The sequence below is a fragment of the Bos javanicus genome, chromosome 2, assembly GCF_032452875.1.
Source record: "Bos javanicus breed banteng chromosome 2, ARS-OSU_banteng_1.0, whole genome shotgun sequence".
In the NCBI taxonomy this organism is placed as follows: domain Eukaryota; kingdom Metazoa; phylum Chordata; class Mammalia; order Artiodactyla; family Bovidae; genus Bos; species Bos javanicus.
Genome location: NC_083869.1, coordinates 52,755,022 through 52,779,576, shown reverse-complemented (window position 1 = coordinate 52,779,576; position 24,555 = coordinate 52,755,022). Strand labels below are relative to the sequence as shown.

Here is a 24,555-nt window from a genome sequence, read left to right as displayed (position 1 = left end):
AAAAACCCATCAGTTCACTTTTGTATACTACTCTTCTGTTAAAATTTAACAAAATTCTGAATCACATTTACAACTCCTATAAAGGCATTTCATTAAAAAACCTAAACCAAAACCAAATGAAAGCATGCTTTGTAAAAGTAATGCTGATCTCATGGCCATCTCCACCTGTCAGTCAGTTCATCTAATTCCTCTTTCTTGCCAGGATGAGACACTTGTCCTCAACTGGACAAACTGAGCAAGTAAGAGTCAATCATCAAACAGTTACTTTCTAATTCATCACCATCAACATTGAGTAACATCAACTAAGTCTCCTACATGCCAGGTATTCTGGCTAGATGCCATTGAAAAGGTCTCCCCAAACAAACAAAGAAACAAGCAAAAAGTTTATGTTTCTGTCCTGGAGGACCTTAGGATCTAAAATGGCATCATTTACAATGTGAAATGAGTTGGGCTAGGAGATAGTGTGAAAAGTGCAAAGCTCTGTTACACACTTAAGTGGTGCAGTGGATTGCACAGTGCCTTTGCTGCATGGAAATTCACAATCAGGGGAACTTAAATCAAGGCAAATGTCCATAGAAGGCAGAGGATTTCAGGGCATCTCTAAAGAGCAACACAAAAGATATTACTCCAGACTGGGGGAGAAACAGAATGGGGGCTGAATAAAAAGAAGCCATGTCAATTTGGAGAAAGGAAAGGAAAAATATATTTAATTTAATGTAAGAAATAAATAAACACACACAGTCATACATAAGACACAACTATGTGTAACAAAGAAATAATCTACCTACCTACCTACCCATCCATTCACCCACTCATCCATCCATATATCTGTATCATCCAGCTATCTACTTCATAATTCACTCACTCCTGACCCGTGGTGCTAAGTAAATAAGTTTGGTATAAGAATTTCATCAAAAAGGTTGTGATAGAGGGAAGCAAAGGCAGATATGAGCCTTGAGCAGGTGAAGATGACTGTTATAAACATATAACAATCAAATTGCAACTTGTGCAGCAATTAGTATGTTTAAGAAATGAGTCAAGTTTAAAGAATTTTTTAACCTTGTTAGGCAGGAAACGGTAACCAGAGCTTAAGTTTATGATATTCTAGAGATAACACCACCTAGACAGTAATGACTATAAGTGGAACTTCTTTATGCTGACATAGTGTGTAAGGTCAGGAAGCAACAGTTAGAACCAGACATGGAACAACAGACTGGTTCCAAATTGGAGAAGGAGTACATCAAGGCTGTTTATTGTCACCCTGCTTATTTAACTTATATGCAGAGTACATCATGAGAAACACTGGGCTGGAAGAAGAACAAGATGGAATCAAGACTGCCGGGAGAAATATCAATAACCTCAGATATGCAGATGACACCATCCTTATGGCAGAAAGTGAAGAAGAACTAAAGAGCCTCTTGATTAAAGTTAAAGTGGAGAGTGAAAAAGTTGGCTTAAAGCTCAACATTCACAAAACGAAGATCATGGCATCTGGTCCCATCCCTTCATGGCAAATAGATGGGGAAACAGTGGAAAGAGTGTCAGACTTTATTTTTGGGGGCTCCAAAATCACTGCAGATGGTGACTGCAGCCATGAAATTAAAAGACGTTTACTCCTTGGAAGGAAAGTTATGACCAATCTAGACAGCATATTAAAAGGCAGAGACGTTACTTTGTTAACAAAGGTTCATCTAGTTAAGGCTATGGTTTTTCCAGTGGTCATGTATGGATGCGAGAGTTGGACTGTGAAGAAAGCTGAGCACCGAAGAATTGGTGCTTTTGAACTGTGGTGTTGGAAAACTCTTGAGAATCCCTTGGACTGCAAGGAGATCCAACCAGTCCATCCTAAAGGAGACCAGTCCTGGGTGTTCACTGGAAGGACTGATGGTGAAGCTGAAACTCCAATACTTTGGCCACCTGATGCGAAGAGCTGACTCATTTGAAAAGACCCTGATGCTGGGAAAGATTGAGGGCAGGAGGAGAAGGGGACGACAGAGGAGGAGATGGTTGGATGGCATCACTGACTCAATGGATATGGGTTTGGGTGGACTCCAGGAGTTGGTGATGGACAGGGAGGCCTGCCGTGCTGTGGTTCATGGGGTCGCAAAGAGTCGTACACGACTAAGCGACTGAACTGAACTGAACTGTGTGTGTAAGAAAGTTAAAAACAGCCCAAGAGGCAATGAGAAACTAAATGTTGAATCTGTAATCATTTTCATATGCCCAATTTGAAATTTACTTAGAAAGGGATCTATGAATAGAGTTTTGGAAATTATAAATGAGGATTTTGTAAGGCTATTTTTTTGACCATGAATTTCCCAGTATTTATTCGCCTACTAATTAAGAATCCTGGACTAGGCTCCCAGAGATACATCTGATAGTACTGTTAGGAAACAAAACTATTTGGTGTTGTAATACATAATCATTTAAGCCAGGTATTTCATTACAACTTTTTAAAGATTCTAGCAAAATTCTCTAGGGAGATTTTTTTTTCTAAAATACCAGAGTTCACTTGAAATTCTTTAAAGACAAAAACAGTCAACAAGACAAACACTTCTAGGCAAAGACATATAACTTAAGAAAACTTGTCACTGAATTGGGAATAACTATAACCAATTAGAAAGATCTTTTATTATTCACATGAGCTTTGGTTGTCCAGCTGACGGATAAATACAGATCTGGTTAGAAAATCCCATTCAAAGGGCAGATAAACAATCCCATTCAAAGGGCCGATACCCATCATTCCTAGTCGATCTTAAACTAGTTTACTTACAATAACTAGCTATAAGGCTGATATTCCTTACGTTAAGGATATTTAACTGAGAAGATTCCCTGGAGTAGAAAGTGGCAACTCACTCCAGTATTCTTGCCTGGAAAATTCCATGGACAGAGGAGCCTGGCAGGCTACAGTCCATGGGGTTACAGAGTTGGGCATGACTGAGCACACACACACACAACAGAGAACTAACTCAGTTATTTCAGTGCTCCTGGAAAGCATGTATGGAATCATCTTTTTAGAGATTAAGACAAGGAAGATGGATTCTCACAGGTCTGAGAAAGCTTGGTAGAGTGTGCAGAAAGGCAGATGGCCAGACCATGTGACCATCTTTTCCAGAACTATAATTCTGTGAGGATCATTTCTCCCTTAGAAAAACAGATTTCAACGTAACACGGAAATAGCACAAAGAACACCGGTATCCAAAAGTCGGTATTTTGTCTCTCTGTTCACATTCTGCTGTAGCACCTGAAGATGCTCCATCAAAAGCATTCTATTCTACATATTCTAATGACCTGTAAAACCTGAAAGATTTAAAGCAATCTACTTACCAGACTTTTCTCAAGCTATCTGAGCAACAAGAAAACCAGGATAATTTACCTTGGGCTGGAAAACATAACATCTGATCATCCAATACAAATCCTTGAGAAGATGGTCATTAATTTTGTTTGTAATACTGTATTTTTAAACCTCAGAGAATCAAATCGCGAAAAAAGTAATTTATTTTACTCTCAAGTAATAAAGCATCATTTTCCATTTTATATCAATCATCTGTCTTCAGTTAGAAATCTCCCAAATTACTAATAATGTAGTACTGTCAAATTCTTTCAATGTTATAGCACGTGATTTACCTAAGTATGCTTCCAACCTGCTTTTATTTCTTAATAACTGGGCCTTTTCCTTTCCAAATTTACATCCTTAACCAATATCAACATTGCATAAATTTGTTTTATCATTACTTTATGGAAAATATGGCAAATATCATATGGCTCATAAAAATCATTTTGCTTTAAATAAAAAGCTCAGACAATTTCCCCACTTTCCAGGTGACGAGGTCATGGTGGAACTTATAACGATTGCTACTTTAACAATTTCAAACTCCTCACCTGCCATCACAGGCCACTTCTACCTCACCTTCCTCAACTAGAACATACTCAGTTATGAACCACTCACGGAGGCTTCAGGATCAAAACAGAATTTCTTATATCCAAGGACTCTCTCATGGCTTCCTAATTCTTGAGCCCACATTGAGAAATATTCGGTTTGAGAAAATTTTCTTCTATATCATCAACACTTGTTTGCTATCAACTGCTAAACCTGGATGTTAATATTAATATATTAACATTTAGGGCAAGAAAAAAGTGAGGCAATTCCAATGACTGATACCAGACATACATCACTATCAATTCCATTTGACAGTGGTTCTCAAAGGGTAGTCTGTGAATTCTTGGGGGTATTCAAGACCCTTTAATGGAGTCTGCAAAGTCAAGCTATTTTCATAATAATACTAAGACGTAATTTGCCTTTTTCACTGTCTCAACATTGCTTTGATACTAAAAAACTGACAGGTAAAACAGTTGATGCCTTAGGGCAATGGCAATCAGTCAGTGTATTCTCTCTTTTTTTTAATATTTATTTGGCTGTGTTGGGTCTTAGATGTGGCACGTGGGCTTCTCTATTCGTGGCACGTGGGCTCAGGAGCTGCCGCGTTTGGGCTTAGATGCCCCCTCACATGTGGGATCTTAGTTCCTCAACCAGGGATTGAATCCACGTCCCTTGCACTGGAAGGAGTGTTCTTAACCACTGGAGCACCAGTATAGTCCCCCAGTCACTGTATTTTTTTTGTTTCTTAGTCTATGAATGTTGAGTTGTTAAAAATTTATTTTTAATCGAAGGACAATTACTTTACAATATTGTATTGGTTTCCCAGTCAATGTATTTTTAACCAACTGCGTTTGCAGTAAGAGAGAGCAAAACATCAGTTTCACTCAAAAACACGCTTAAAAAGGCATTAAAATTACTAATTTAATTAAATTCATCTTTTCAAGATACTTCTTTTAATATTCTGTGTGATAAAATTGGAAATACCCATAAAGCACCTTTGTATACCAAGGTTCGGTTCAGTTCAGTTCAGTTCAGTTGCTCAGTCGTGTCAGACTCTTTGCGACCCCATGAATTGCAGCATGCCAGGCTTCCCTGTCCATCACCAACTCCCGGAGTTCACTCAAACTCATGTCCATTGAGTCGGTGATGCCATCCAGCCATCTCATCCTCTGTCATCCCCTTTTCCTCCTGCCCCCGATCCCTCCCAGCATCAGGGTCTTTTCTGATGAGTCAACTCTTCGCATGAGGTGGCCAAAGTATTGGAGTTTCAGCTTCACCATCAGTCCTTCCAATGAACACCCAGGACTGATCTCCTTTAGGATGGACTGGTTGGATCTCCTTGCATCAAGGAGACTCCAAGGGACTCTCCAAGAGTTTTCTCCAACCCACAGTTCAAAAGCATCAATTCTTTGGCGCTCAGCTTTCTTCACAGTCCAACTCTCACATCCATACATGACCACTGGAAAAACCATAGCCTTGACTAGATGGACCTTTGTTGACAAAGTAATGTCTCTGCTTTTGAATATGCTATCTAGTTTGGTCATAACTTTCCTTCCAAGGAGTAAGTGTCTTTTAATTTCATGGCTGCAGTCACCATCTGCAGTGATTTTGGAGCCCCCAAAAATAAAGTCTGATACTCTTTCCACTGTTTCCCCATCTATTTGCCATGAAGGGATGGGACCAGATGCCATGATCATCGTTTTCTGAATGTTGAGCTGTAAGCCAACTTTTTCACTCTCCACTTTCACTTTCATCAAGAGGCTTTTGAGTTCCTCTTCACTTTCTGCCATAAGGGTGGTGTCATCTGCATATCTGAGGTTATTGGTATTTCTCCCGGCAATCTTGATTCCAGCTTGTGCTTCTTCCAGCCCAGTGTTTCTCATGATGTACTCTGCATATAAGTTAAATAAGCAGGGTGACAATATGCAGCCTTGACGTACTCCTTCTTCTATTTGGAACCAGTCTGTTGTTCCATGTCTGGTTCTAACTGTTGCTTCCTGACCTGCATAAAGGTTTCTCAAGAGGAAGGTCAGGTGGTTTGGTATTCCCATCTCTTTCAGAATTGTCCACAGTTTATTGTGATCCACACAGTCAAAGGCTTTGGCATAGTCAATAAAGCAGAAATAGATGTTTTTCTGGAACTCTCCTGCTTTTTCCATGATCCAGCAGATGTTGGCAACTTGATCTCTGGTTCCTTCTGCCTTTTGTAAAACCAGCTTGAACATCTGGAAGTTCATGGTTCATGTATTGCTGAAGTCTGGCTTGGACAATCATATAAAAAAGTGAAAGTATTTATATGATTGAGTTGTGGGCTATAGTAGCTGCTTATTTTTTTTTTTTTAATAAAACGCCAATTTTACTTAATAGAACAATGAATAGACAAACCATGGTTGATCGGACTTGGGTATCTGGAAGACATTTTCTCAAATATGAGCCATATGAACCTGTCACTTCAAGGTAAGCAATTGATAACATTTGTTACAATGATAAATTCAAGTTTTTAATTAAAAAGTAGAATTTTGGGAAAAACTGTACCTACATAGTGAGGTTCACAACTTTCTAAGAATCAAAAATTCTTCTGATACCAGTGACGATATTAACAATGTGATTCTTTGAAATAAGGAATTGTGTCAATACTTGGAAGAGCTGCATAATTCAATGAACCTGCATTTTCCAAGTAACCAGTATAGGATGCTACATGCATGCATGCTAAGTTGCTTCAGTTGTATCCAACTCTTTGAGACCCTATGGACTATAGCTTGCCAGGCTCCTCTGTCCATGGGATTTTCTAGGCAAGAATACTGGATGGGTTGCCATACCCTTCTCCAGGGGATCTTTCCAACCCAGGGATCAAACCTGCATATCTTATGTCTCTTGCATTGGCAGGCAGGCTCTTTACCACTAGTGCCACCTGGGAAGCCCCACAGAATGCTATAAAATCTACTTAAACAGCAAGTAACAGAGCATGATGGAGAAGGCGATGGCACCCCACTCCAGTACTCTTGCCTGGAAAATCCCGTGGAAGGAGGAGCCTGGTAGGCTGCAGTCCATGGGGTCTCGAAGAGTCGGACACGACTGAGCGACTTCACTTTCACTTTTCACTTTCATGCATCGGAGAAGGAAATGGCAACCCACTCCAGTCTTCTTGCCTGGAGAATCCCAGGGACGGGGGAGCCTGGTGGGCTGCTGTCTATGGGGTCTCACAGAGTCAGACACAACTGAAGTGACTTAGCAGCAGCAGCAGCAACAGAGCATGAAGAGTCACTAGTTTTAGACTAACCTCTAAGAGTCTCCTACTTGTCAAGTTCAGGTGTAGTGGCAGAAAAAGAATATCTACAATAATCTGAATAGGTCATTAAAACACTCTATCCTTTGCCAACTCTCTTTGTGAGGCAGAATTTTCTTCATAAACCTCCACCAAAACAACATATTGCAGCAGATCAAGTACGTAAGGAAATATAAAGAATTTAACTTTTTTCTATTTGGACAGATGTTACAAATTTACAAAAATGTTAAATAATCTCACTCTTTTCACTGTTTTTTTATTATTTTGTAAAATATAGTTACTTTCCTAAAAATACATTATTTATGTTAACATGTATTTGGCTCTTTATTGTTACTTTTAAATGACACAATGTCAATTTTAAAACTTTCCTCCCAGTTTAAATTTCTAATTTAGTAACTATTGATTGGTCTAAGCTCAACAAACAAAAATCTTTGGCGTTCTAATAATTTTTTAAAGAAGATTTATTTATTTATTTTTTGGCTGCTCTGGGTCTTCACTGCTGCATTTGGGGTTTCCCTAGTTGTGGTGAGCAGGGGCTACTCCTTGCTGCGGCATGTGGGCTTCTCACTGTGGTGGATTCTTTCGCTGCAGAGCACAGGCTCTAGGTGTGGGCTTCAGCAGTTGTGACTCACAGGCTCTAGAGTGTTGGTTCAGTAGTTGTGATTCACAGGTGTAGTTGCTTCATGGCACGTGGGCTCTTTCTGGACCAGGGATCAAACTCGTGTCCCTTGCACTGCAAGGTGGAATCTTAACCACTGGACCATCAAGGAAGCCTGGGGTCCCAATAATTTTTAAGAATGTGAAGGGGACTTCTGATCAGAGTTTGAGAACCACAATCTCAGGAGTGCTATCCTTCAATGTCTTGTAAACTTGTTTTTTCTGTTCCTCCAGCAGTGTGTCTTTTGTGCCCATTGTAATAAAAAGAATATTTACATAAATGTTGGAACCTGGTACAATACTATAATATTTGTATAATATATGGAAAGAAAACACTTAAAAAAAAGACTTTTGCCAATGCAGTCTATTTTTTACAGGTCTTTCTCTATAAGTCATTTCTATTAACTGTGCCTTGCTATAGATGTTTATAACAAAACATTAAAGACTGGGTAGAAAGGAGAAAACAAATTACTCTGCAGAGAACCCAGCAACTCTGCTAAAATACTGTCAGTTATTTATCTACTGTCAGCAGAGGTTGCACACTATAATCCTTGACAAGCTCAGATTCAGAAAGAATGAAGAGAGGGGGCAAGCATTGCATTTAAGGGCCTGTTCTCATGCACAGACATTTGAACACAGATTTAAAGCCAGAATGTATCTTTGAGAAAATGTCACTTTTGATTTTGATACATATCCTAGCAAGCCGACTCTACATTTGGTTGACTTAGTATGAGATATGTTAGAGGCTAACACTATATTTTAGACCATTCATGATCCCGGCGTTGAACTAACACAATGAGGTCAGCATCCCTTCGTGTTGAGAGTTGGCTACTGCAACTGCATGATTTCATGGGCATATTTTTTATGATAAGGATAGGGTGTTATTTTTGTTTTGTCAGGCAAAGTAATGACAGGCTTTAAGAATTTTGTTGCTCTCTCCAGCATCTATTTCTCCTTTATGTTTACAGGGGAGGCAATCATCAATGCGTTCTCTTATTCCAAAACACCTTCTCTCTGGAAAACATGTGTGGCTAAGGCAAAAACGCAACAGACTGGAGAGCATTCTGCAGGATACCTTAAGGAAAACACCCTCCTCAAGCACATAGTTGAAGTAGCTCATGATACTGACAGGAACCTGTAAAGTGCCGGATGGGCAGGCTCAAACGAAGAGGCCTGAGCAAGAAACACAACCCTGGTCATTTCTAGTAGAAACAATGGTTGCCTTTAGAATACAGTTCGTATTGACTGGACAATGATACGATTTCTACCCACGTGATAAGAGGTCTAAATAAATGTGTGCTTGTAACTGGGAATGTCTGATGTAGGCTGAACCAGAATTTTAATTTTCTAATTCATATTCACCAATTAAAAATAAACTGTATTTTTATGAGCAAATTTACATAAATCAGATGATAAAGCATCTACCACTAAAGGGTAGGAGTTCAGCTCGCAACATTTGCATATATTCTCCTAAAGAAAATATAGGCGTTTTAGATTCTCATTGAAGAGTCTTGCTGCGTTGGAACTCTAATGGGCTTAGAACAGTAAATTTTGAAGAAACTGATTGCTACCCCTGTAGCTAGTAAATGTCTGCCTAGACCCAGTGGCATTTGAAAAAAGTGTTTTATCATAAAATTATCCCAGCAGAGTCCATTCTGCAAGATAACATCATCATCATCATCATCAGTACTCCATGCAGGACCCAACAGCTCTGGCACAATATTGCCAGTCATTTATCTGTTGTCAGCACAGGTTACACACTGTAATCCTTGACTGCCTCGGAATTAGAATGTCTTTGATGTCCCCACAAGAGTTTTTTGCCCGAAGGCTTTACCAATGCTCGGCGGCTCAGTGTTTATTCCTCGTAATCTTCCTCTCATCTCCAGGCTAGCAGTGACAGATGGTTATGGGCACACAATAGTATTAAGAGTTTGATATTTTTTTTATGCTGTGCTCTCTGTACAACAAATAGCTATCAGACGCGGGCCAGAGAGCTGACATGGCTCGCTTAGGTAATGGCAAACAAACAGCTCGGGTTGATGCTTTCTGTCATTTCCCCTCCTAACCCTGCTTGTTTTCATTGTATACTCTCAAAGGTAAACTATATTAACCTTATAGACGGTTATTAAAAAGATATATCTATATGAGCATAAAGTGCTTTTCTTTTCTCTTTTTCTTACTCTTTTGATTATGAAAGTAATACTGCTGACATATTGAACAAATATCGAATGTCAACATAAATTTTTAGTGTGTGATAATATCCCCCTTCATATAGCTGTGTGTCAGGCGGGAACCCGCGGATGATGCATAGCAGTAAATAACCCAAACAAAATTAGTTCTCTTGTCAGCTTCTACCTTGTATGTCCCCAGGCATCAGTAAAATTGACTGCACGCTAGATTTTCAAAATTAGCCCTAATGTTAGCTATGTGTCTGGCAACCTCCAAGTTTCCAATGTTCTACTATATTACCCGTAAGGATGAATGTGTTACTTTTATATTTTGGCATTTACTCTTGCTGATGCGGCTTTTTTCCCCTGTTCTCCAAATTAAAAATAATTTAGCTTTAACAATAAGAATGCATACAAACATAATACCGCATCTCTTTAAGCAACTACTTTAGGCAATTAAATTAAAGCAAAAATATACAAAGGAAGAGAGGGGATTATTCAATTTAATGTTGTTAATTTTGTTAACACAGCTCTGTCTGATTTTGTACAAAGTATTGGATAATGTGGTTCTCACCCTCCCCCACCCCCAATCAGGATGCTATTTTGCACTAGGAGTCTACCAATTATTTAATTTTGCAGTTGTATGATAACCCAGAACCAAACTTTTTAAACCGATTTTCTCGTAATAAATATTACTTCAGAGACAACCCAAGGTTAGTAGAACCAAAAGAAACGCTTTTCAGGAGGGAGTCCATGAGATCTACTTTACCTTGAAACAGGTTAATCTCATCTAGATTCACTGCATTTGAAAATAATACAAAAGGACACTGAACAAGGTCACATTCTAAATAAAACATCATTTAAAAATGAATGTTAACACTCCCTTAGAAAGGCTATGCTGGAAGTGTGAGGTTGAACAGACAAATTCAAAACCACATTCCCCATTAACTTTCAATCCCTAAATTTTACGTTCATACATTTAGAGTCAAAGATGAAAAGCCCTTTAGGTACCAGATGCTGCAGATCAACAGGGAGAGCTTCTGGAGTTTTAATGTGCTGGAAGTCAAATCCTTGGCAAAGGCGCTTTGCCCGGCCGGTGTGTGTGCTTATTACTTCACCTGTAAACAGTTGCTCTCAGAAAATCGGACCTAATGATCAGCCCAGCATCTCTGCAATAAAGAGACCATAATCTGTAGGGGAAGTGAACTCTAATCAGGCCACATGCAGATTAAACTAACTGGGAGGAATAAAAACTAGATTAAAATGTTTATGCCTAATACCAGAAGATTATCAGGACATTTTACCTCTTTAAATCCTAATTTATAGGAGCCAGGGTTAAGTTTATGAGTTTATATTTGGTGCGATTACACACTGCAGTTGATTTTCCTCTGTTTAGAAAAGAGTCTATTGGAAAGCATTTTCCTTAGCACAATGTAGAGGCTTTTGAGAGAAGGAAACCAGTTTTACGTGTACTGACATATTTTATGATAAGTGAAATAAAGGCATCTAGTTGAAACTGGACAAATAAGTAAATAATGGAAATTGGTTTTGTTTTAATGGTAATACTTTGTTAGCAATGTGGAGATATAAAACAGTGTTGTGGTAACAGAATATATAAAAAACATGGAATCCTATTTTTACACTTTGAAACTTCTTGAACGAGGTTTGGTTTCCTAGAAGTACCGAGCTGCTATTGTTGAACAAGTCACTGCAAATCGCTGTACGTGATTCAAATTTAACCTAAGTACACAAGCATGACTCTAAAGACACTGAGTGGTGCCACCTTGGCACCCCGTTGAAACGATCTTTTTCTAAAGCTATCAAGACAACAAACTACTAAGTCAATCATCAGAGTGTATTTTCTACTACCAGTTCAACAATTTACTAAATTGGTATGTCTTACACTTACCACCTGTGAGGCCAGACAATATGTAATGGTCTTTGCTGATCATCAGCTTCAGCCAAAATGTCACACCAATTTTGTTTATGTTCCCCATGATGTGTGCTTGAATCATCTGAGGAGTTGAATGTTTTCAAGTATGACGCCTGTCTTACTGAGCAACCCAGGCTTTCTTGTTGTGCAGCATCACAGGGTCCAGACTTTGAATCAAAACTCTTCAATAAATTCTCAGAACCTCTTAGCTGCTGTTGGAAAGGAAGGGCCGTGGATGGAGCATTGCCACCATTTTCTTTAAGGCTGAGTATCTTCTGTAAATGGGCTGCTTTGTGCTTGGGCATGAATCTATTACAAAAGGAAAATGCAGTATAGTTTTAGTGAAAATACTATTTAAAATTTGTTCTTTACTTTTCTGTAAGGACATGATGATGGTGTATAAAAACTAAGGAAAAAAACTAAAGATGTAACAAAAATTCTACAAAGAGTGCAAAAAAGCAGTAGTCATCATGAGAAAGTTCAAAAGTTTGAAATTAGATTAGACTGTCTTTGAACGGTTTCCAAAGAGTTTCTGTGGCTATAAAATCTGCCTTGCACATATCATAAAAAATACCAGTAGAGCAACGGTTTAGCACTCTCTCTTTCCTTGTCTTTCTGGAGTTTTGTGTTTTCCAGTTATGATATGACCCAGTGTTTATTTTCAAGACAAATCTATTCTTTAACCTACAAAAATGCTTGGAGCTCCTCGATTAACACTGGGCATTTCTGCTCACATGACTCTTCTATACTCCTGGGCGCCTGTACACAATTTTTATTTAATTGACCTTGCTAATATTTCTTGAAGTATATTTTTTTCATTACCATCTCACTCCTTTCTTCCCATAATACTTCACCACGCAGAGTTCAATGCCTGTTACTGATTGGCAGAAGCAACCACATAAAATGAAACCAAGGAATTCACCATGTACTGATGAGTAAACTGGTAGACAGAGAGGGAGACAGGCATGAGAACACTCAACTAACCAGTGGTAGAACACAGTGTATCCAGAATGGACATCCTAACTTAAAACTGAGAACCAGAGATTAATTCTGATTTGGAAATCAGTAAAGGCTTAAAGAGGGTTAGTTGACTGATTCTGAAAGACAGAGAAGGGGAAGTTCTGAACTGAGGGAGCCCTGCGATCAAAGGAAAAGGGTGTGAAAGAGAATGAACCCTTTCAGGATTAAGATGCAAGCCAAAGAGTCTGGGGCCAGCTCCTGGGGTCAAAGGTGTCCTTAGGGGCCCTAAGGTCCATCCAGAGACTTGGCGCCTTCCCTGGATGGAAGAGTACATGAAGAAATGGCAAGCACATGCATGTAAGTCCAGGTGAGGACGAAGAACCATAGAATCAAGGAAAGCAACGAGGAACACCTGGAAGAACAGAAAGAAAGCTGAGAGTAACATCACACTACTGAAGTGAATTAAGAGCTCCTAAAGAATGTGTAGAAAAAGAACTAGGAGCTCTTAAAACTGTTAAAAAAAAAAAAAAAAAAAAAGAGGGTTTGTGTGTGTAAAACACTACAGAGGTGCTATAGCACCAGAAACAACAGGGAGATTTCGGTTTTGTTATGAAGTAGATCAGGGGTTTCCCAGGTGACTAAGTGGTAAAGAATCTGCCTGCCAATGCAGGAGATGCAGGAGACATAGATTTGATCCCTGGGTTGGAAGGATCCCCTTGAGAAGGAAATGACAACCCACTCCAATATTCTTTCTTGGGAAATGCCATGAACAGAGGAGCCTGGCAGGCTACAGTCCAAAGGGCTGCAAAGAGTCAGATGCAACTAAGTAACTAAACAACAACAACAACAATAAGGGAGTCAATTACTGGTTCCTCCCAGGACAGTTCATGTTGAGGGCATGGCCGGGGAGGCAGAAACTAGATGCTGGTTAGGGAGTGAGCACAAGGCAGAGAGGGGCAGAGAGGAGGAGAGTGGGGAAGGCAAGGTCAAGTTCTCTTTAATGGGGCAGGTGTCCACAGGAGTATTCAATTGGGGGTACTTGCCCAGGGAAGGCGGAAAAGGCAATGGCACCCCACTCCAGTACTCTTGCCTGGAAAATCCCATGGGCAGAGGAGCCTGCTAGGCTGCAGTCCATGGGGTCTCGAAGAGTCGGACATGACTAAGCGACTTCACTTTCACTTTTCACTTTCACTCATTGGAGAAGGAAATGGCAACCCACTCCAGTCTTCTTGCCTGGAGAATCCCAGGGACAGGGGAGCCTGGTGGGCTGCCGTCTATGGGGTCCCACAGAGTCGGACACGACTGAAGCGAATTAGCAGCAGCAGGAGCAGCAGCCCAGGGAAGGGAGCAGGATCCCAAGGAAACAGAAAAGTCTTACAAGATGGAAGTAGAAAAAGAACATAAGCTGTGATATTGGCAGGCAGCTTGCTGTGGAGGGGAAGGAGGACCTTATTCAAGAGAATGTACTGAACTTTCTTACAAAGTTGAGAGGGAAGAAGAGAAAAACAGTGTTGATAAAAAAGCAGTTTCAGATGGCAAGTGCAGAATCTAATGCATCCCCAGAGAGTTGGATAAGACTATCTATCTCTAGTGAGGTGAGGAGAGGCAGAGTTAGAGCTTAACTGAGCTGAGGGGTCAGAGTGTCACTGTGGAGCGGTGAAGGGCCATCACTGGTTCTGAAAGTGAGGGAGCACGAACAACACCCAGAACACCCAGTGGGGGTTCTGCTGCGACCTGGAAATCCAGTCTGGCTGTAGTATGCTGTGTTCATCCCAAAAGCTTGTGCTTGTTTCATAAGGTCTTTTGGGAAAAATCACCTAAATATACATATAATCCACCTACCTGCCCACCACCCATGCACTATCATAAGCAGATGAAGCAGATATTGCATAGAGACAGATAAAACTCAAAGAATGGGGCTAACCTCCTTGGTATGCTCCAATAAAATACTACATTAATTCTTGATTTAAAATGAAAGAGATGGGAAAAGAATCTAATGTGTGCATATATATGCACACACACATATACACACGTATTTAAAACTCAGCCACTTTGCTGTGCACCTGAAAATAACACAGCATTGTAAGTTAACTACATTTTAATTTTTAAAAAGACTTCTGAATAGCTCATTTAGATTATCAGGTTAAGAAAATTTCTTAATTATAATGAATGTTGTACTAATTTTTTTTCATCTATCTACTGATCTCTAAAAACTCAGTGGTCACAACCTCAGTTTTATTAGGTTTTATAATGCTTTAATGAAAAATTAGAGCATTTATTTTTAAAAAATAGAAAGAAACTTGGGCATATACAAATTAGAGTTTCAGATCTCATAGATCCAAATATTAAAAAGGGAAGTAACCAACTTTCTTACTGAAATAAATTCAAAATACTGAGGAGATTGTAAGGAACTAAAAATCAATAGGAAAGTTTCCATTGAGCACCACAAAAGGAAAAAAAAATGACTGTGACAATATCCCCAACTTCTCCTAAACAAATGGTAAGAGAAAGAACATAGGTACATATGTGGAAAACAACAATAAAGCAAGTGGAGTAACCTATTTGTTTATGTCAGATAAAGAGCACCAGGCAAGCTTATAAAGGATTTTAAGAGAATTACAAACTTGGTACACAAAGAATTCACAATTAAAAAAAAAATTAATGGGGACTGAAACAACATATCTTCATTTTAGAAAACAGTATCATGACCCATCTTGTTAAAAACATCCATTTACATTGGCCAGCATGTGAACAAAACTGAAAATTAAAAGAGATGGGAGATTGGCTACAGGGTTGTAAACAATGAGAATCGGTAACTGACAAGGAATTTAGCTGTGGGCAAGGTGCTAGGCTTGCTTTTATTCAACATGTTTCCTAAAGGTTCCCAAGGAAGAACAGAATCCCACCTTAACATAGGTTGTGAATGACTAACTTGATAGGTGGTGGGAATAAGGACATGGGAAGATGCGGAATATCAATATGGACAGAAATCCAAAACTCAGCTTATTAACATTATGAAACTGACAAAATAAAAATGAACCTGAATGCAGTAGGACACACTGAAAAGACTATTTGGATTTCCTGGAATTTGACCAGATGAGTCTGTGTGCTGACTGCACCAGCAAATTGATGCTGCTAAGTTATGGAACATGATCTACAGCAAAGGGAGAGACCAAGTCTGTGGGCGCAGAAATACTGTGCAAAAGCTGATTTCATCAGAGGCACCTGATAACTGTATATGTTTGAAAATTAGAGAGTTTTTAGAAGAGCAATAATAATGATTAAGGCAATGGGAGAATTGATTTATGAGGACAGATTAAAGGAGCTAAATATGAATAGCCTGGTTAAGTGACAACTAGAGGGGTACATAATAAGAGTCTCCAAGGAAAAAGCGTAATTATTTATCTGGATACAGCGGGGTATAACTAGGAGTAATGAGATGAAATTAAGAATGGGAAAATTTAAGCTGAATTTCAAGAAAAAGTCCCTGATGGTATAAATTATTAGCTCATGGAATAAATTCCCTATGGAAATGCTATAGCTGGGGAAACTTCATAATAGAACTGGACAAAATACCAATAAATAATATAAGTAATAATCCAGTACTTGAAAGAAGGTGGTTACATGTATGCTTTCCTCGTTGACTATATCTTCTCATATTTTTCTTTAATAATCTATTTAGAGTGATTGTTACCCAAAGAAGTATTTAGACAATTGTCTAAATCTGAAAGGGAATATGTCCTTTAGGTGAGTGAGGCTAAAACTGCTTTAGGTTTCATATACTCTGCAGCAGTAAGCAGAAATAATTTTTTACTACTTTGTTTTAGCAGAGCTGGTCTTGAAGCAAGCTGGACAAACATATTACTGTTTCTAAAAAATAAAACAAAACAATCCTCATCTACCATCCCACACAGTCTATTCTGATTCTCTGTGCCATGAAGCTCATATTTTTAGACATGTTTAATATAAACAATTTATTGCCATAATAGAAATCAAAAAACTTTATTTCAGCTTTTCTGAATGTAGCTCTATGGTCAATTACTTCACATCAATACCAAGATCAAATAGGCATAATACTAACAAGCAGTTTGCTTAATAATAGTCACCACACTAATTAACCCATCCAGAATGTTCTTAATCAGATGCTATTTGTAATGTACAGTTTAAGAGAAAGCTGGCAATAAATGGCTCTATGCTAAAAGAGAAAATAATACCTTACTGATGGGGTGATACTGGCTTTTTTATAGAAGTGGACAGAATGTTTGTACTATCCTGGCGGGAACTTAATGAAGTAACTATGCAAATAGGCACATGTCTGAACAGTTCCTTTCTTCTCCCCAGCTCCAACTCTGGTGGAGGTGCTAATGAGAAGAGGAGAGGTCCTGAGGTAAGAAGGGAAGAGGAGAAAGGAAAGAAGAAAACCAGGGAGCTGCCTTCTAGAGCATATGCCAGGTTTGCCATTTTATCATCCCCCTGATTTTTCACAAAGTCTTTATTGAATTTTTTACAATATGGTTTTATGTCTTGGCTTTTTTTGGCTGCGAGGCATGTGGGATCTTAGCTCCCCAACTAGGGATCAAACGTGCACCCCATACCTTAGAAAGTGAAGCCATAACTACTGGACCTCCAGGAAAATTCCCCACCCACCTCCAATTTTTCTTAAAGAAACGTTCCGTTCAGTTCAGTTTAGTTGCTCAGTCATGTCTGACTCTTTGCGACCCCATGGACTGCAGCATGCCAGGCCTCTCTGTCCATCACCAACTGCGGAGTCTACCCAAACCCATGTCCACTGAGTCGGTGATGCCATCCAACCATCTCATCCTCTGTCGTCCCCTTCTCCTCCTGTCTTCAATCTTGCCCAGCATCAGGGTCTTTTCAAATGAGTCAGCTCTTCACATCAGGCGGCCAAAGTATTAGAGTTTGAGCTTCAACATCAGTCCTTCCATTGAACACCCACGAATGACCTTCAGGATGGACTGGTTGGATCTCCTTGCAGTCCAAGGGACTCTCAAGAGTCTTCTCCAACATCACAGTTCAAAAGCATCAATTATTCAGTGCTCAGCTTTCTTTATAGTCCAACACTCACATTCATACACGAGTACTGGAAAAATCATAGCCTTGACTAGACAGACCTTTGTTGACAAAGTAATGTCTCTGCTTTTTAATATGCTGTCTAGGTTACTGCCCACCTAACTCACAGAATGTCTTTTCTCTTTCCAAATCTCTCAGAAGACCTACTCAACTTTTTTTTTTAACTTTTAGAAAGATTCTGATTACTGCAGTTGTTTCCAATCTGTTATTAGCTATGGGACCCCACCCCCAATTTTTTTCCAACCAATAGCGAATCTTTGAAACAGAAGTTGCTACTGCTGCTGCTAAGTCGCATCAGTCGTGTCCGACTCTGTGCGACCCAATAGACGGAAGCCCACCAGGCTCCTCTGTCCCTGGGATTCTCCAGACAAGAACACTGGAGTGGGTTGCCATTTCCTTCTCCAATGCATGAAAGTGAAAAATGAAAGTGAAGTCGCTCAGTCGTGTCCGACTCTTAGTGACCCCATGGACTGTAGCCTACCAGGCTCCTCCGTCCATGGGATTTCCCAGGCAAGAGTACTGGAGTGGGGTGCCATTGCCTTCTCTGAAACAGAAGTAGAACCTCCTTTTTGCTGCCTATCCTTCCCAACTTCTGTCCCCCAGTTTAGGTCTAGAGGCACTAACAAAAAACCCAATATTGTGTTGAGGGATGTTTAAAGACATAGTTGGAATAAGTACTTTGGCCACCTCATGTGCAGAGTTGACTCATTGGAAAAGACTCTGATGCTGGGAGGGATTGGGGGCAGAAGGAGAAGGGGACGACAGAGGATGAGATGGCTGGATAGCATCACTGACTCGATGGACGTGAGTCTGGGTGAACTCAGGCAGTTGGTGATGGACAGGGAGGCCTGGCGTGCTGCGATTCATGGGGTCGCAAAGAGTCGGACATGACTGAGTGACTGAACTGAACTGAACTGAGACCTAAATTTGATTGTTTCCTTGTACCACCTACAACCAAACATACGAACCTAGCACTGAACCTGTAGGAATGGCCAAATGTGTTATTCAGGTTAGTCTTAAAACATAAGATTTGAGAGGACCTTAAGTTGATGCCCTGGTGGCGCAGAAGTTAAAGCATCTGCCTGCAATGTGGGAGACCTGGGTTTGATCCCTGAGTCAGGAAGATCCCCTGGAGAAGGAAATGGCAACCCACTCCAGTATTCTTGCCTGGAGAATCCCATGGACGGAGGAGTTTGGTGGGCTACAATACAGTCCACGGGTCCCAAAGAGTTGGACACGACTGAGCGACTTCACTTTCACTTTCTAAGTTGATGCTAGATTAAGGGTAAGCAAAGGAAATGCTCTAGGCTCCTTAGCTAATTTCTGCTGAAGTTGAGAAGCTAGTTTATGTTTAGCTGACTAACAGATAATTGGGGAGAAGGCAATAAAATGAAGCAAGTCAAATCAAGTGAGGACATTAAGACTGATTCTGTGTTGCTGAAGAGCATGCCATGGAAGAAAAGTATGTCATGTGGACTGTATTGTTTACAAATGTCTTTCTGAGAGATTTCAATAAAAAGTACTCACTACATAAGTTCAACTTATAGAATCTCATAAATTAATACCCACAGATAAGAGTCCACAAGACAGATGATTAAGTCATGCTTCTCAAAGCAAATCTGGAAAATAGCATGTGAGAAAAAAAATGATGCAAATGAGTGAATGATTAAATGAACAGAGAGATAGCATAACTAATCAAGGATTATTCCAAATACAAGGTAATGAAGAAAGAGGAGAGCCTTAGCAACTGGAATAAGGAAACTGGCAGGCCTGTGGGGCAGACAAGGGGAAAGGATAATGAAGAAGCCCAGCATGTGTCCATGTCGCTCAAGCTGGGTGAGAGAGCGCTGTGGCCACCTCTCTAGGCTAAAGTCTCATAAGGTATGATGTGTTCATCACGAGTTTCATGGGAACATGTGTATTACCCTAGAGAAGGGTTTCTGAGAGATCAAGTTTAGGATATGCTGGGTTAAATAAAGTTAGACATTTCTTTACTACAGAACTTCCCAAAGCACATGCTAGTATGTACAGTAAATATGTTGATTCATTCATTCATTCTTTTCATTCAATAAATATTTAATATCTATTATGTTATACAAATACTATATTTACTGTTTCCCAAACTTAGCACTCAATGAAACAAGGACAATCCCCCACTGCATACACACAAAGAAGCACCTTAAGAATTAACATTCAATAAAAGTACCCTGGCAAATAGTTCTTGAGACCCTAGGTGGTACATAGCTTGAGTCAAAAAGCATGGGAAACCAGATGGGTGATGGCATATTTTATAGAGTAGGGATGGCAGAAGGAGGGGGAAAATTCATTTCTGCTCCAAATGGTGAAACTGAGCCCAAAAGTCATACACCAAGGCCACACATCAATAGAGAAAAGGAAGTCTGAAGATACCAGGAAAACTTGTGAAAAAAGTAACAGAAAAAGACATGGTTCAAGGCTAATATGGATGACAGCAGAAAAAAATATACATCGCTTGATTTTATCACAGCAATTTCTGTGGATTCCTGGATAGGAACCATAATTGAGACTTGAAGAGAAAGGAAACAGGAATCAAAAATAATTTTTCCAAAACCAACTGGGAAGACAAATCCAGGCACTTCAGTGATTGGGTGATTTATAACAAAAAGTTGATGGGTGATTTATCACAGAAACTATTCACTGTTTCCAAACAATGTGTTGGAAATTAATTACAAAATTAACATTTTTAGAATTTAGCCACATAAGCAAATATCAAAGATAATTAAAAAATCATGTTGCCCACATGTATCCAATATATCACTTATATGGTAAGCAGATTTATATAAACCTATAAAATATAAAAGTAAAGATCTTAATCTCACATTCTCATGTGTACACGCACACCCCCTATACTTTTTGCCACCCTATCTTCACTAAATAAAGGAATCACAAACAAGGAAGTCTATCATAATTAAAACTAGATGTTTGAAGACCACAACATTAAACAAAAAGATTTGTGTTTGGTATTTGGTTGTAGGATGGCTGCTCTTCTTTACTGGAGATGGCTAAGGGCTAATATTCATAAAATAGATGGCACATGTCGACGGAGGCGGTTTCAACAAGAAACTCCTGGCAGAACATAATTTGAACAAATTTGAATCACACATGAGTCAGTCACAATCCACATGCACATAGCATAAATGCTTTGGGGGAACAGCCATCCAACACCACCATGGCTGGTTAGGCCACGTCATTTATTTTTTTTGATTTTGAATTTATTTTTATTTATTTATTTGGATGTGCCTGGTCTTAGTGGCAGCACTCGGGATCTTTGATCTTCACTGAGGCATGTGGGATCTAGTTCCCTGACCAGGGATGGAACCTGCGCCCCCCGCATTGGAAGCGTGGAGTCTTAGCCACTGGACCATCAGGGAAGTCCCTGGGCTGTGTCATTTAGATGCTCAAGTTTTGTGCCTGAACCAAATTTCAACTCCCATGGTGCAAATTTTCAAAGCCAACGTGCAACACTGACATCAGTCTGAAAGGATACTGAGCAAGAGTGTCTTGCTTGGACTACGAAGAATCTGTTTTCTGACAAGATAGGAAAACACGATCCATAGAAACCAACCTCAGTTAAAATTAACAAGCAAACTCTACTTGTTAGTCTGAGAAATGCAAGCTGAAACTGAAAGCATATTTATGGTTATCAGACTGGCCTCATTATCCGTGTATGGTCCCGGATATGACACATTTAGTCAAGACAGCATCTTCTCTTGAAGGCTGCCAAAAAGAGAAGTTTCAGCTTCCTCTGTTGTTTAAGGTCCATCATTTTCTGATGTCTGTCCTTTAGATAGTTGGCATATATGAATATCATAAAAAAAAGACAGTTCTGTTCCCATGAGTCTATTTCTTTTATACTTTTTTTTAACCAGCATTTCTAAGAATTATTTCTGAAAATCTAATCCATTCCCTTTACCTTATTTATACCATTAATTTACATGGCTTCTTCTGGCAACACAGTTTATGTAATTAGTATTAATTAACTTAAATTATTATGCCTCAACTCCTCATTCTCTTATTTAAAAATTCTTATCAGAGTATAGTTTATTTACAATGTTGTGTTCATTTCAAGTATACAGAGAAGTGAATCAGTTGTACATACACATATATTCACTCGTTTTTAGATTCTTTTCCCATATAGGTCACCACAGAATATTAAGTAGAGTTTCTTGTGCTATACAGTAGGTCCTTGTTAGTTATCTGTTTTATATAGAGTAGTGTGTATATGTCAGTTCAGTTCAGTCGCTCAGTCGTGTCCGACTCTTTGCAACCCCATGGACTGCAGCACAACAGGCCTCCCTGTCCATCACCAACTCCTGGAGTTTATTCAACTCATATCCATTGAATCGGTGATGCCATCCAACCATCTCATCCTCTCTCATCCCCTTCTCCTGCCCCCAATCTTTCCCAGCATCAGGGTCTTTTCAAATGAGTCAGTTCTTCGCATCAGGTGGCCACAGTATTGGAGTTTCAGCTTCAACATCAGTCCTTCCAATGAATACTCAGGACTGAACTCCTTTAGGAAATATGTATGTGTATATGTCAATCTCTCTTAATTCCAAAGCATTTTAGATTGTATACATTGATAATATAACTGCCTACTGGTATGAACAGTTTTTTTTTTAATGCAATTTTATAAAATCTCTTTATGACATACTCTTCCCATACTGAAAACTTAAGGTCCTTATCAATGTGTGAGATTAGGAAAAGCTATCCTGCATGTTGCCACAACCCATGTTTATCAAATCCAGAGCCATCCTTGTGAACATATGCATACTTACTTTTCATGACTCACGTTCCTCACCAAAAAGTGCAAAGAACAACAAAACCTCAATACACAAGGTTTACTGAAGTAATTCAACACAGTTAACAAACAACACAGTTAGGCTAAACTGCAGACAGTGCACCTTTATTTTCCTGTCTCTTCTTTAATCGTGCTCCACCCACTGGTGGTTAACTCCCTAAGATCTTAATACTACTTTCCAACTACCCAGGTCCTCCCCTCCTCCTATTACCATGCATCCCTTTGCAGCCTATCCTGGAACTAAGTCCCACTTTGGATCTACCCTGAATCCTGCTGTGCTCTTCACTCTTGGTCTTCTGGAAACTAACCTTAAATTCCCACAATGTATTAATCACCTTCCCTGCTCAATACATTACACCTTACACCTTTGCAATACCTTAACTGAAGGGAACTAATTACAAATGGGATGATTTTAGGTACCACAGTAAGCCTATGAGAAAGATTCTTTTGGGAGGACAGGTGGAGAAATCTCTGTGAAGCACCTTAAAGTAAGTCCATTCAAGCAATGGGTATGTTGAAGAGGGGAGAACTCAGGTGGTATTGGTACAAAGGACTGCATTGGCATTTCCTATATCTGTGAATTTATACAAATCACGTAATGTCTCTGAAGCTCAATTTTCTAATCTATGAAATGGGATAACACATGGTTTTGCAAATTTCTTGAGAAATTTAAAAGAGAGTATTAAGGTGTAGATGAGCTAAGTAAGTCAAAGTTCCGCTTTCTTTGCACTTTATGTAACATCCATACTTAGGGAGTTATTCCTAAGGCCATCTTCAGTAACACTGGGTTTTCCCAGTTAGGAAATGAGTCACTGTGTTGAATCAGCTAGCAAATATTCATTCAACAAATATCTGAGCTCCTTGTATGAGCAAGAGGTTGTGTCTATATTTACAAAGCTTTTATAGCATACATAGTGATATTTAATACTTATTTTGGTCTCTCAGCCACAGAGATTGAAAACTATCCATATTATCCTTAAACTAAATTGTATTTACTGATTCCACTACTAACATGATATAAGTTTTCCATTTAAACATAACAATTTGCTCATCATTTGTTTCATTAATAACTCAGAAGTGAAGTTTTAAAAGCATCTATTCATTTACCCCACTTAATTTAATGATAGTATAAAAAAATGAGTTCCCAAAAGTGAATATGAAGCAATTTTTTTCAAGGAAGAGGAAGAGGCTGTTCTACATAGACCCAGCAAGTTGCTTTGTATAGATTAACCTTGTTAGCCAGTACATGTTCACATTACTCTGGGAATCTGTATCTTCTATAGCATCAATAAAGCATTGAAGGAAAACTCTAAAAATGATCTCTAATTACGTTTGCTATTCCACAGATTTTTTTGGAAGCCATTATTTGGAAGTTGAAAGCAAGACAGTAAAATGTGCTCGTATTGAAGAAAGGATCACTTCCTTCTTTCCAGGCAAAATAAGAATTCCTTTATGGCAGTTTCCAACTGGAGAGTTTCCATTACAACACGGTATCATTTCATGGGTGCTATGGACTGAAATGTGTTCCCTTAAAATTCACATGTTGAAGACCTAACTGTGAATGTGACTAAGTTTGGAGATAGAGTCCTTAGGTGTGTGTGCATGCTAAGTTCCTTCAGTTGTGTCCAACTCTTCGTAAGCCCATGAACTGTAGCCTGCCAGGCTCCTCTGTCCATGAGATTCTCCAGGCAAGAATACTGAAGTGGGTTGCCATACCCTCCTCCAGGGGATCTTCCCAAG

At 39.3% G+C, this 24,555-nt stretch overlaps 1 protein-coding gene across 15 annotated transcripts in view; it reads right to left on the bottom strand.

The window, feature by feature from the left end:
- Positions 1-24,555, bottom strand: part of GTDC1 (glycosyltransferase like domain containing 1) — a 504,344-nt gene that overhangs the window by 130,667 nt on the left and 349,122 nt on the right. For 12 of the 15 annotated variants that reach the window (XR_009740792.1, XM_061438708.1, XM_061438717.1 and 9 more), the window contains one exon: positions 11,901-12,233. The exons of 2 other annotated variants lie outside the window; for them this stretch is intronic. Coding sequence is in view for 12 of the 13 variants with exons in the window: in XM_061438708.1 (XP_061294692.1) it covers positions 11,901-12,233 (333 nt within the window). In the remaining variant the exon portion in view is untranslated. Of the gene's footprint in view, positions 1-11,896; positions 12,234-24,555 lie in introns of those variants that run through there. One more of the 15 variants, XM_061438734.1, reaches the window with a different exon arrangement.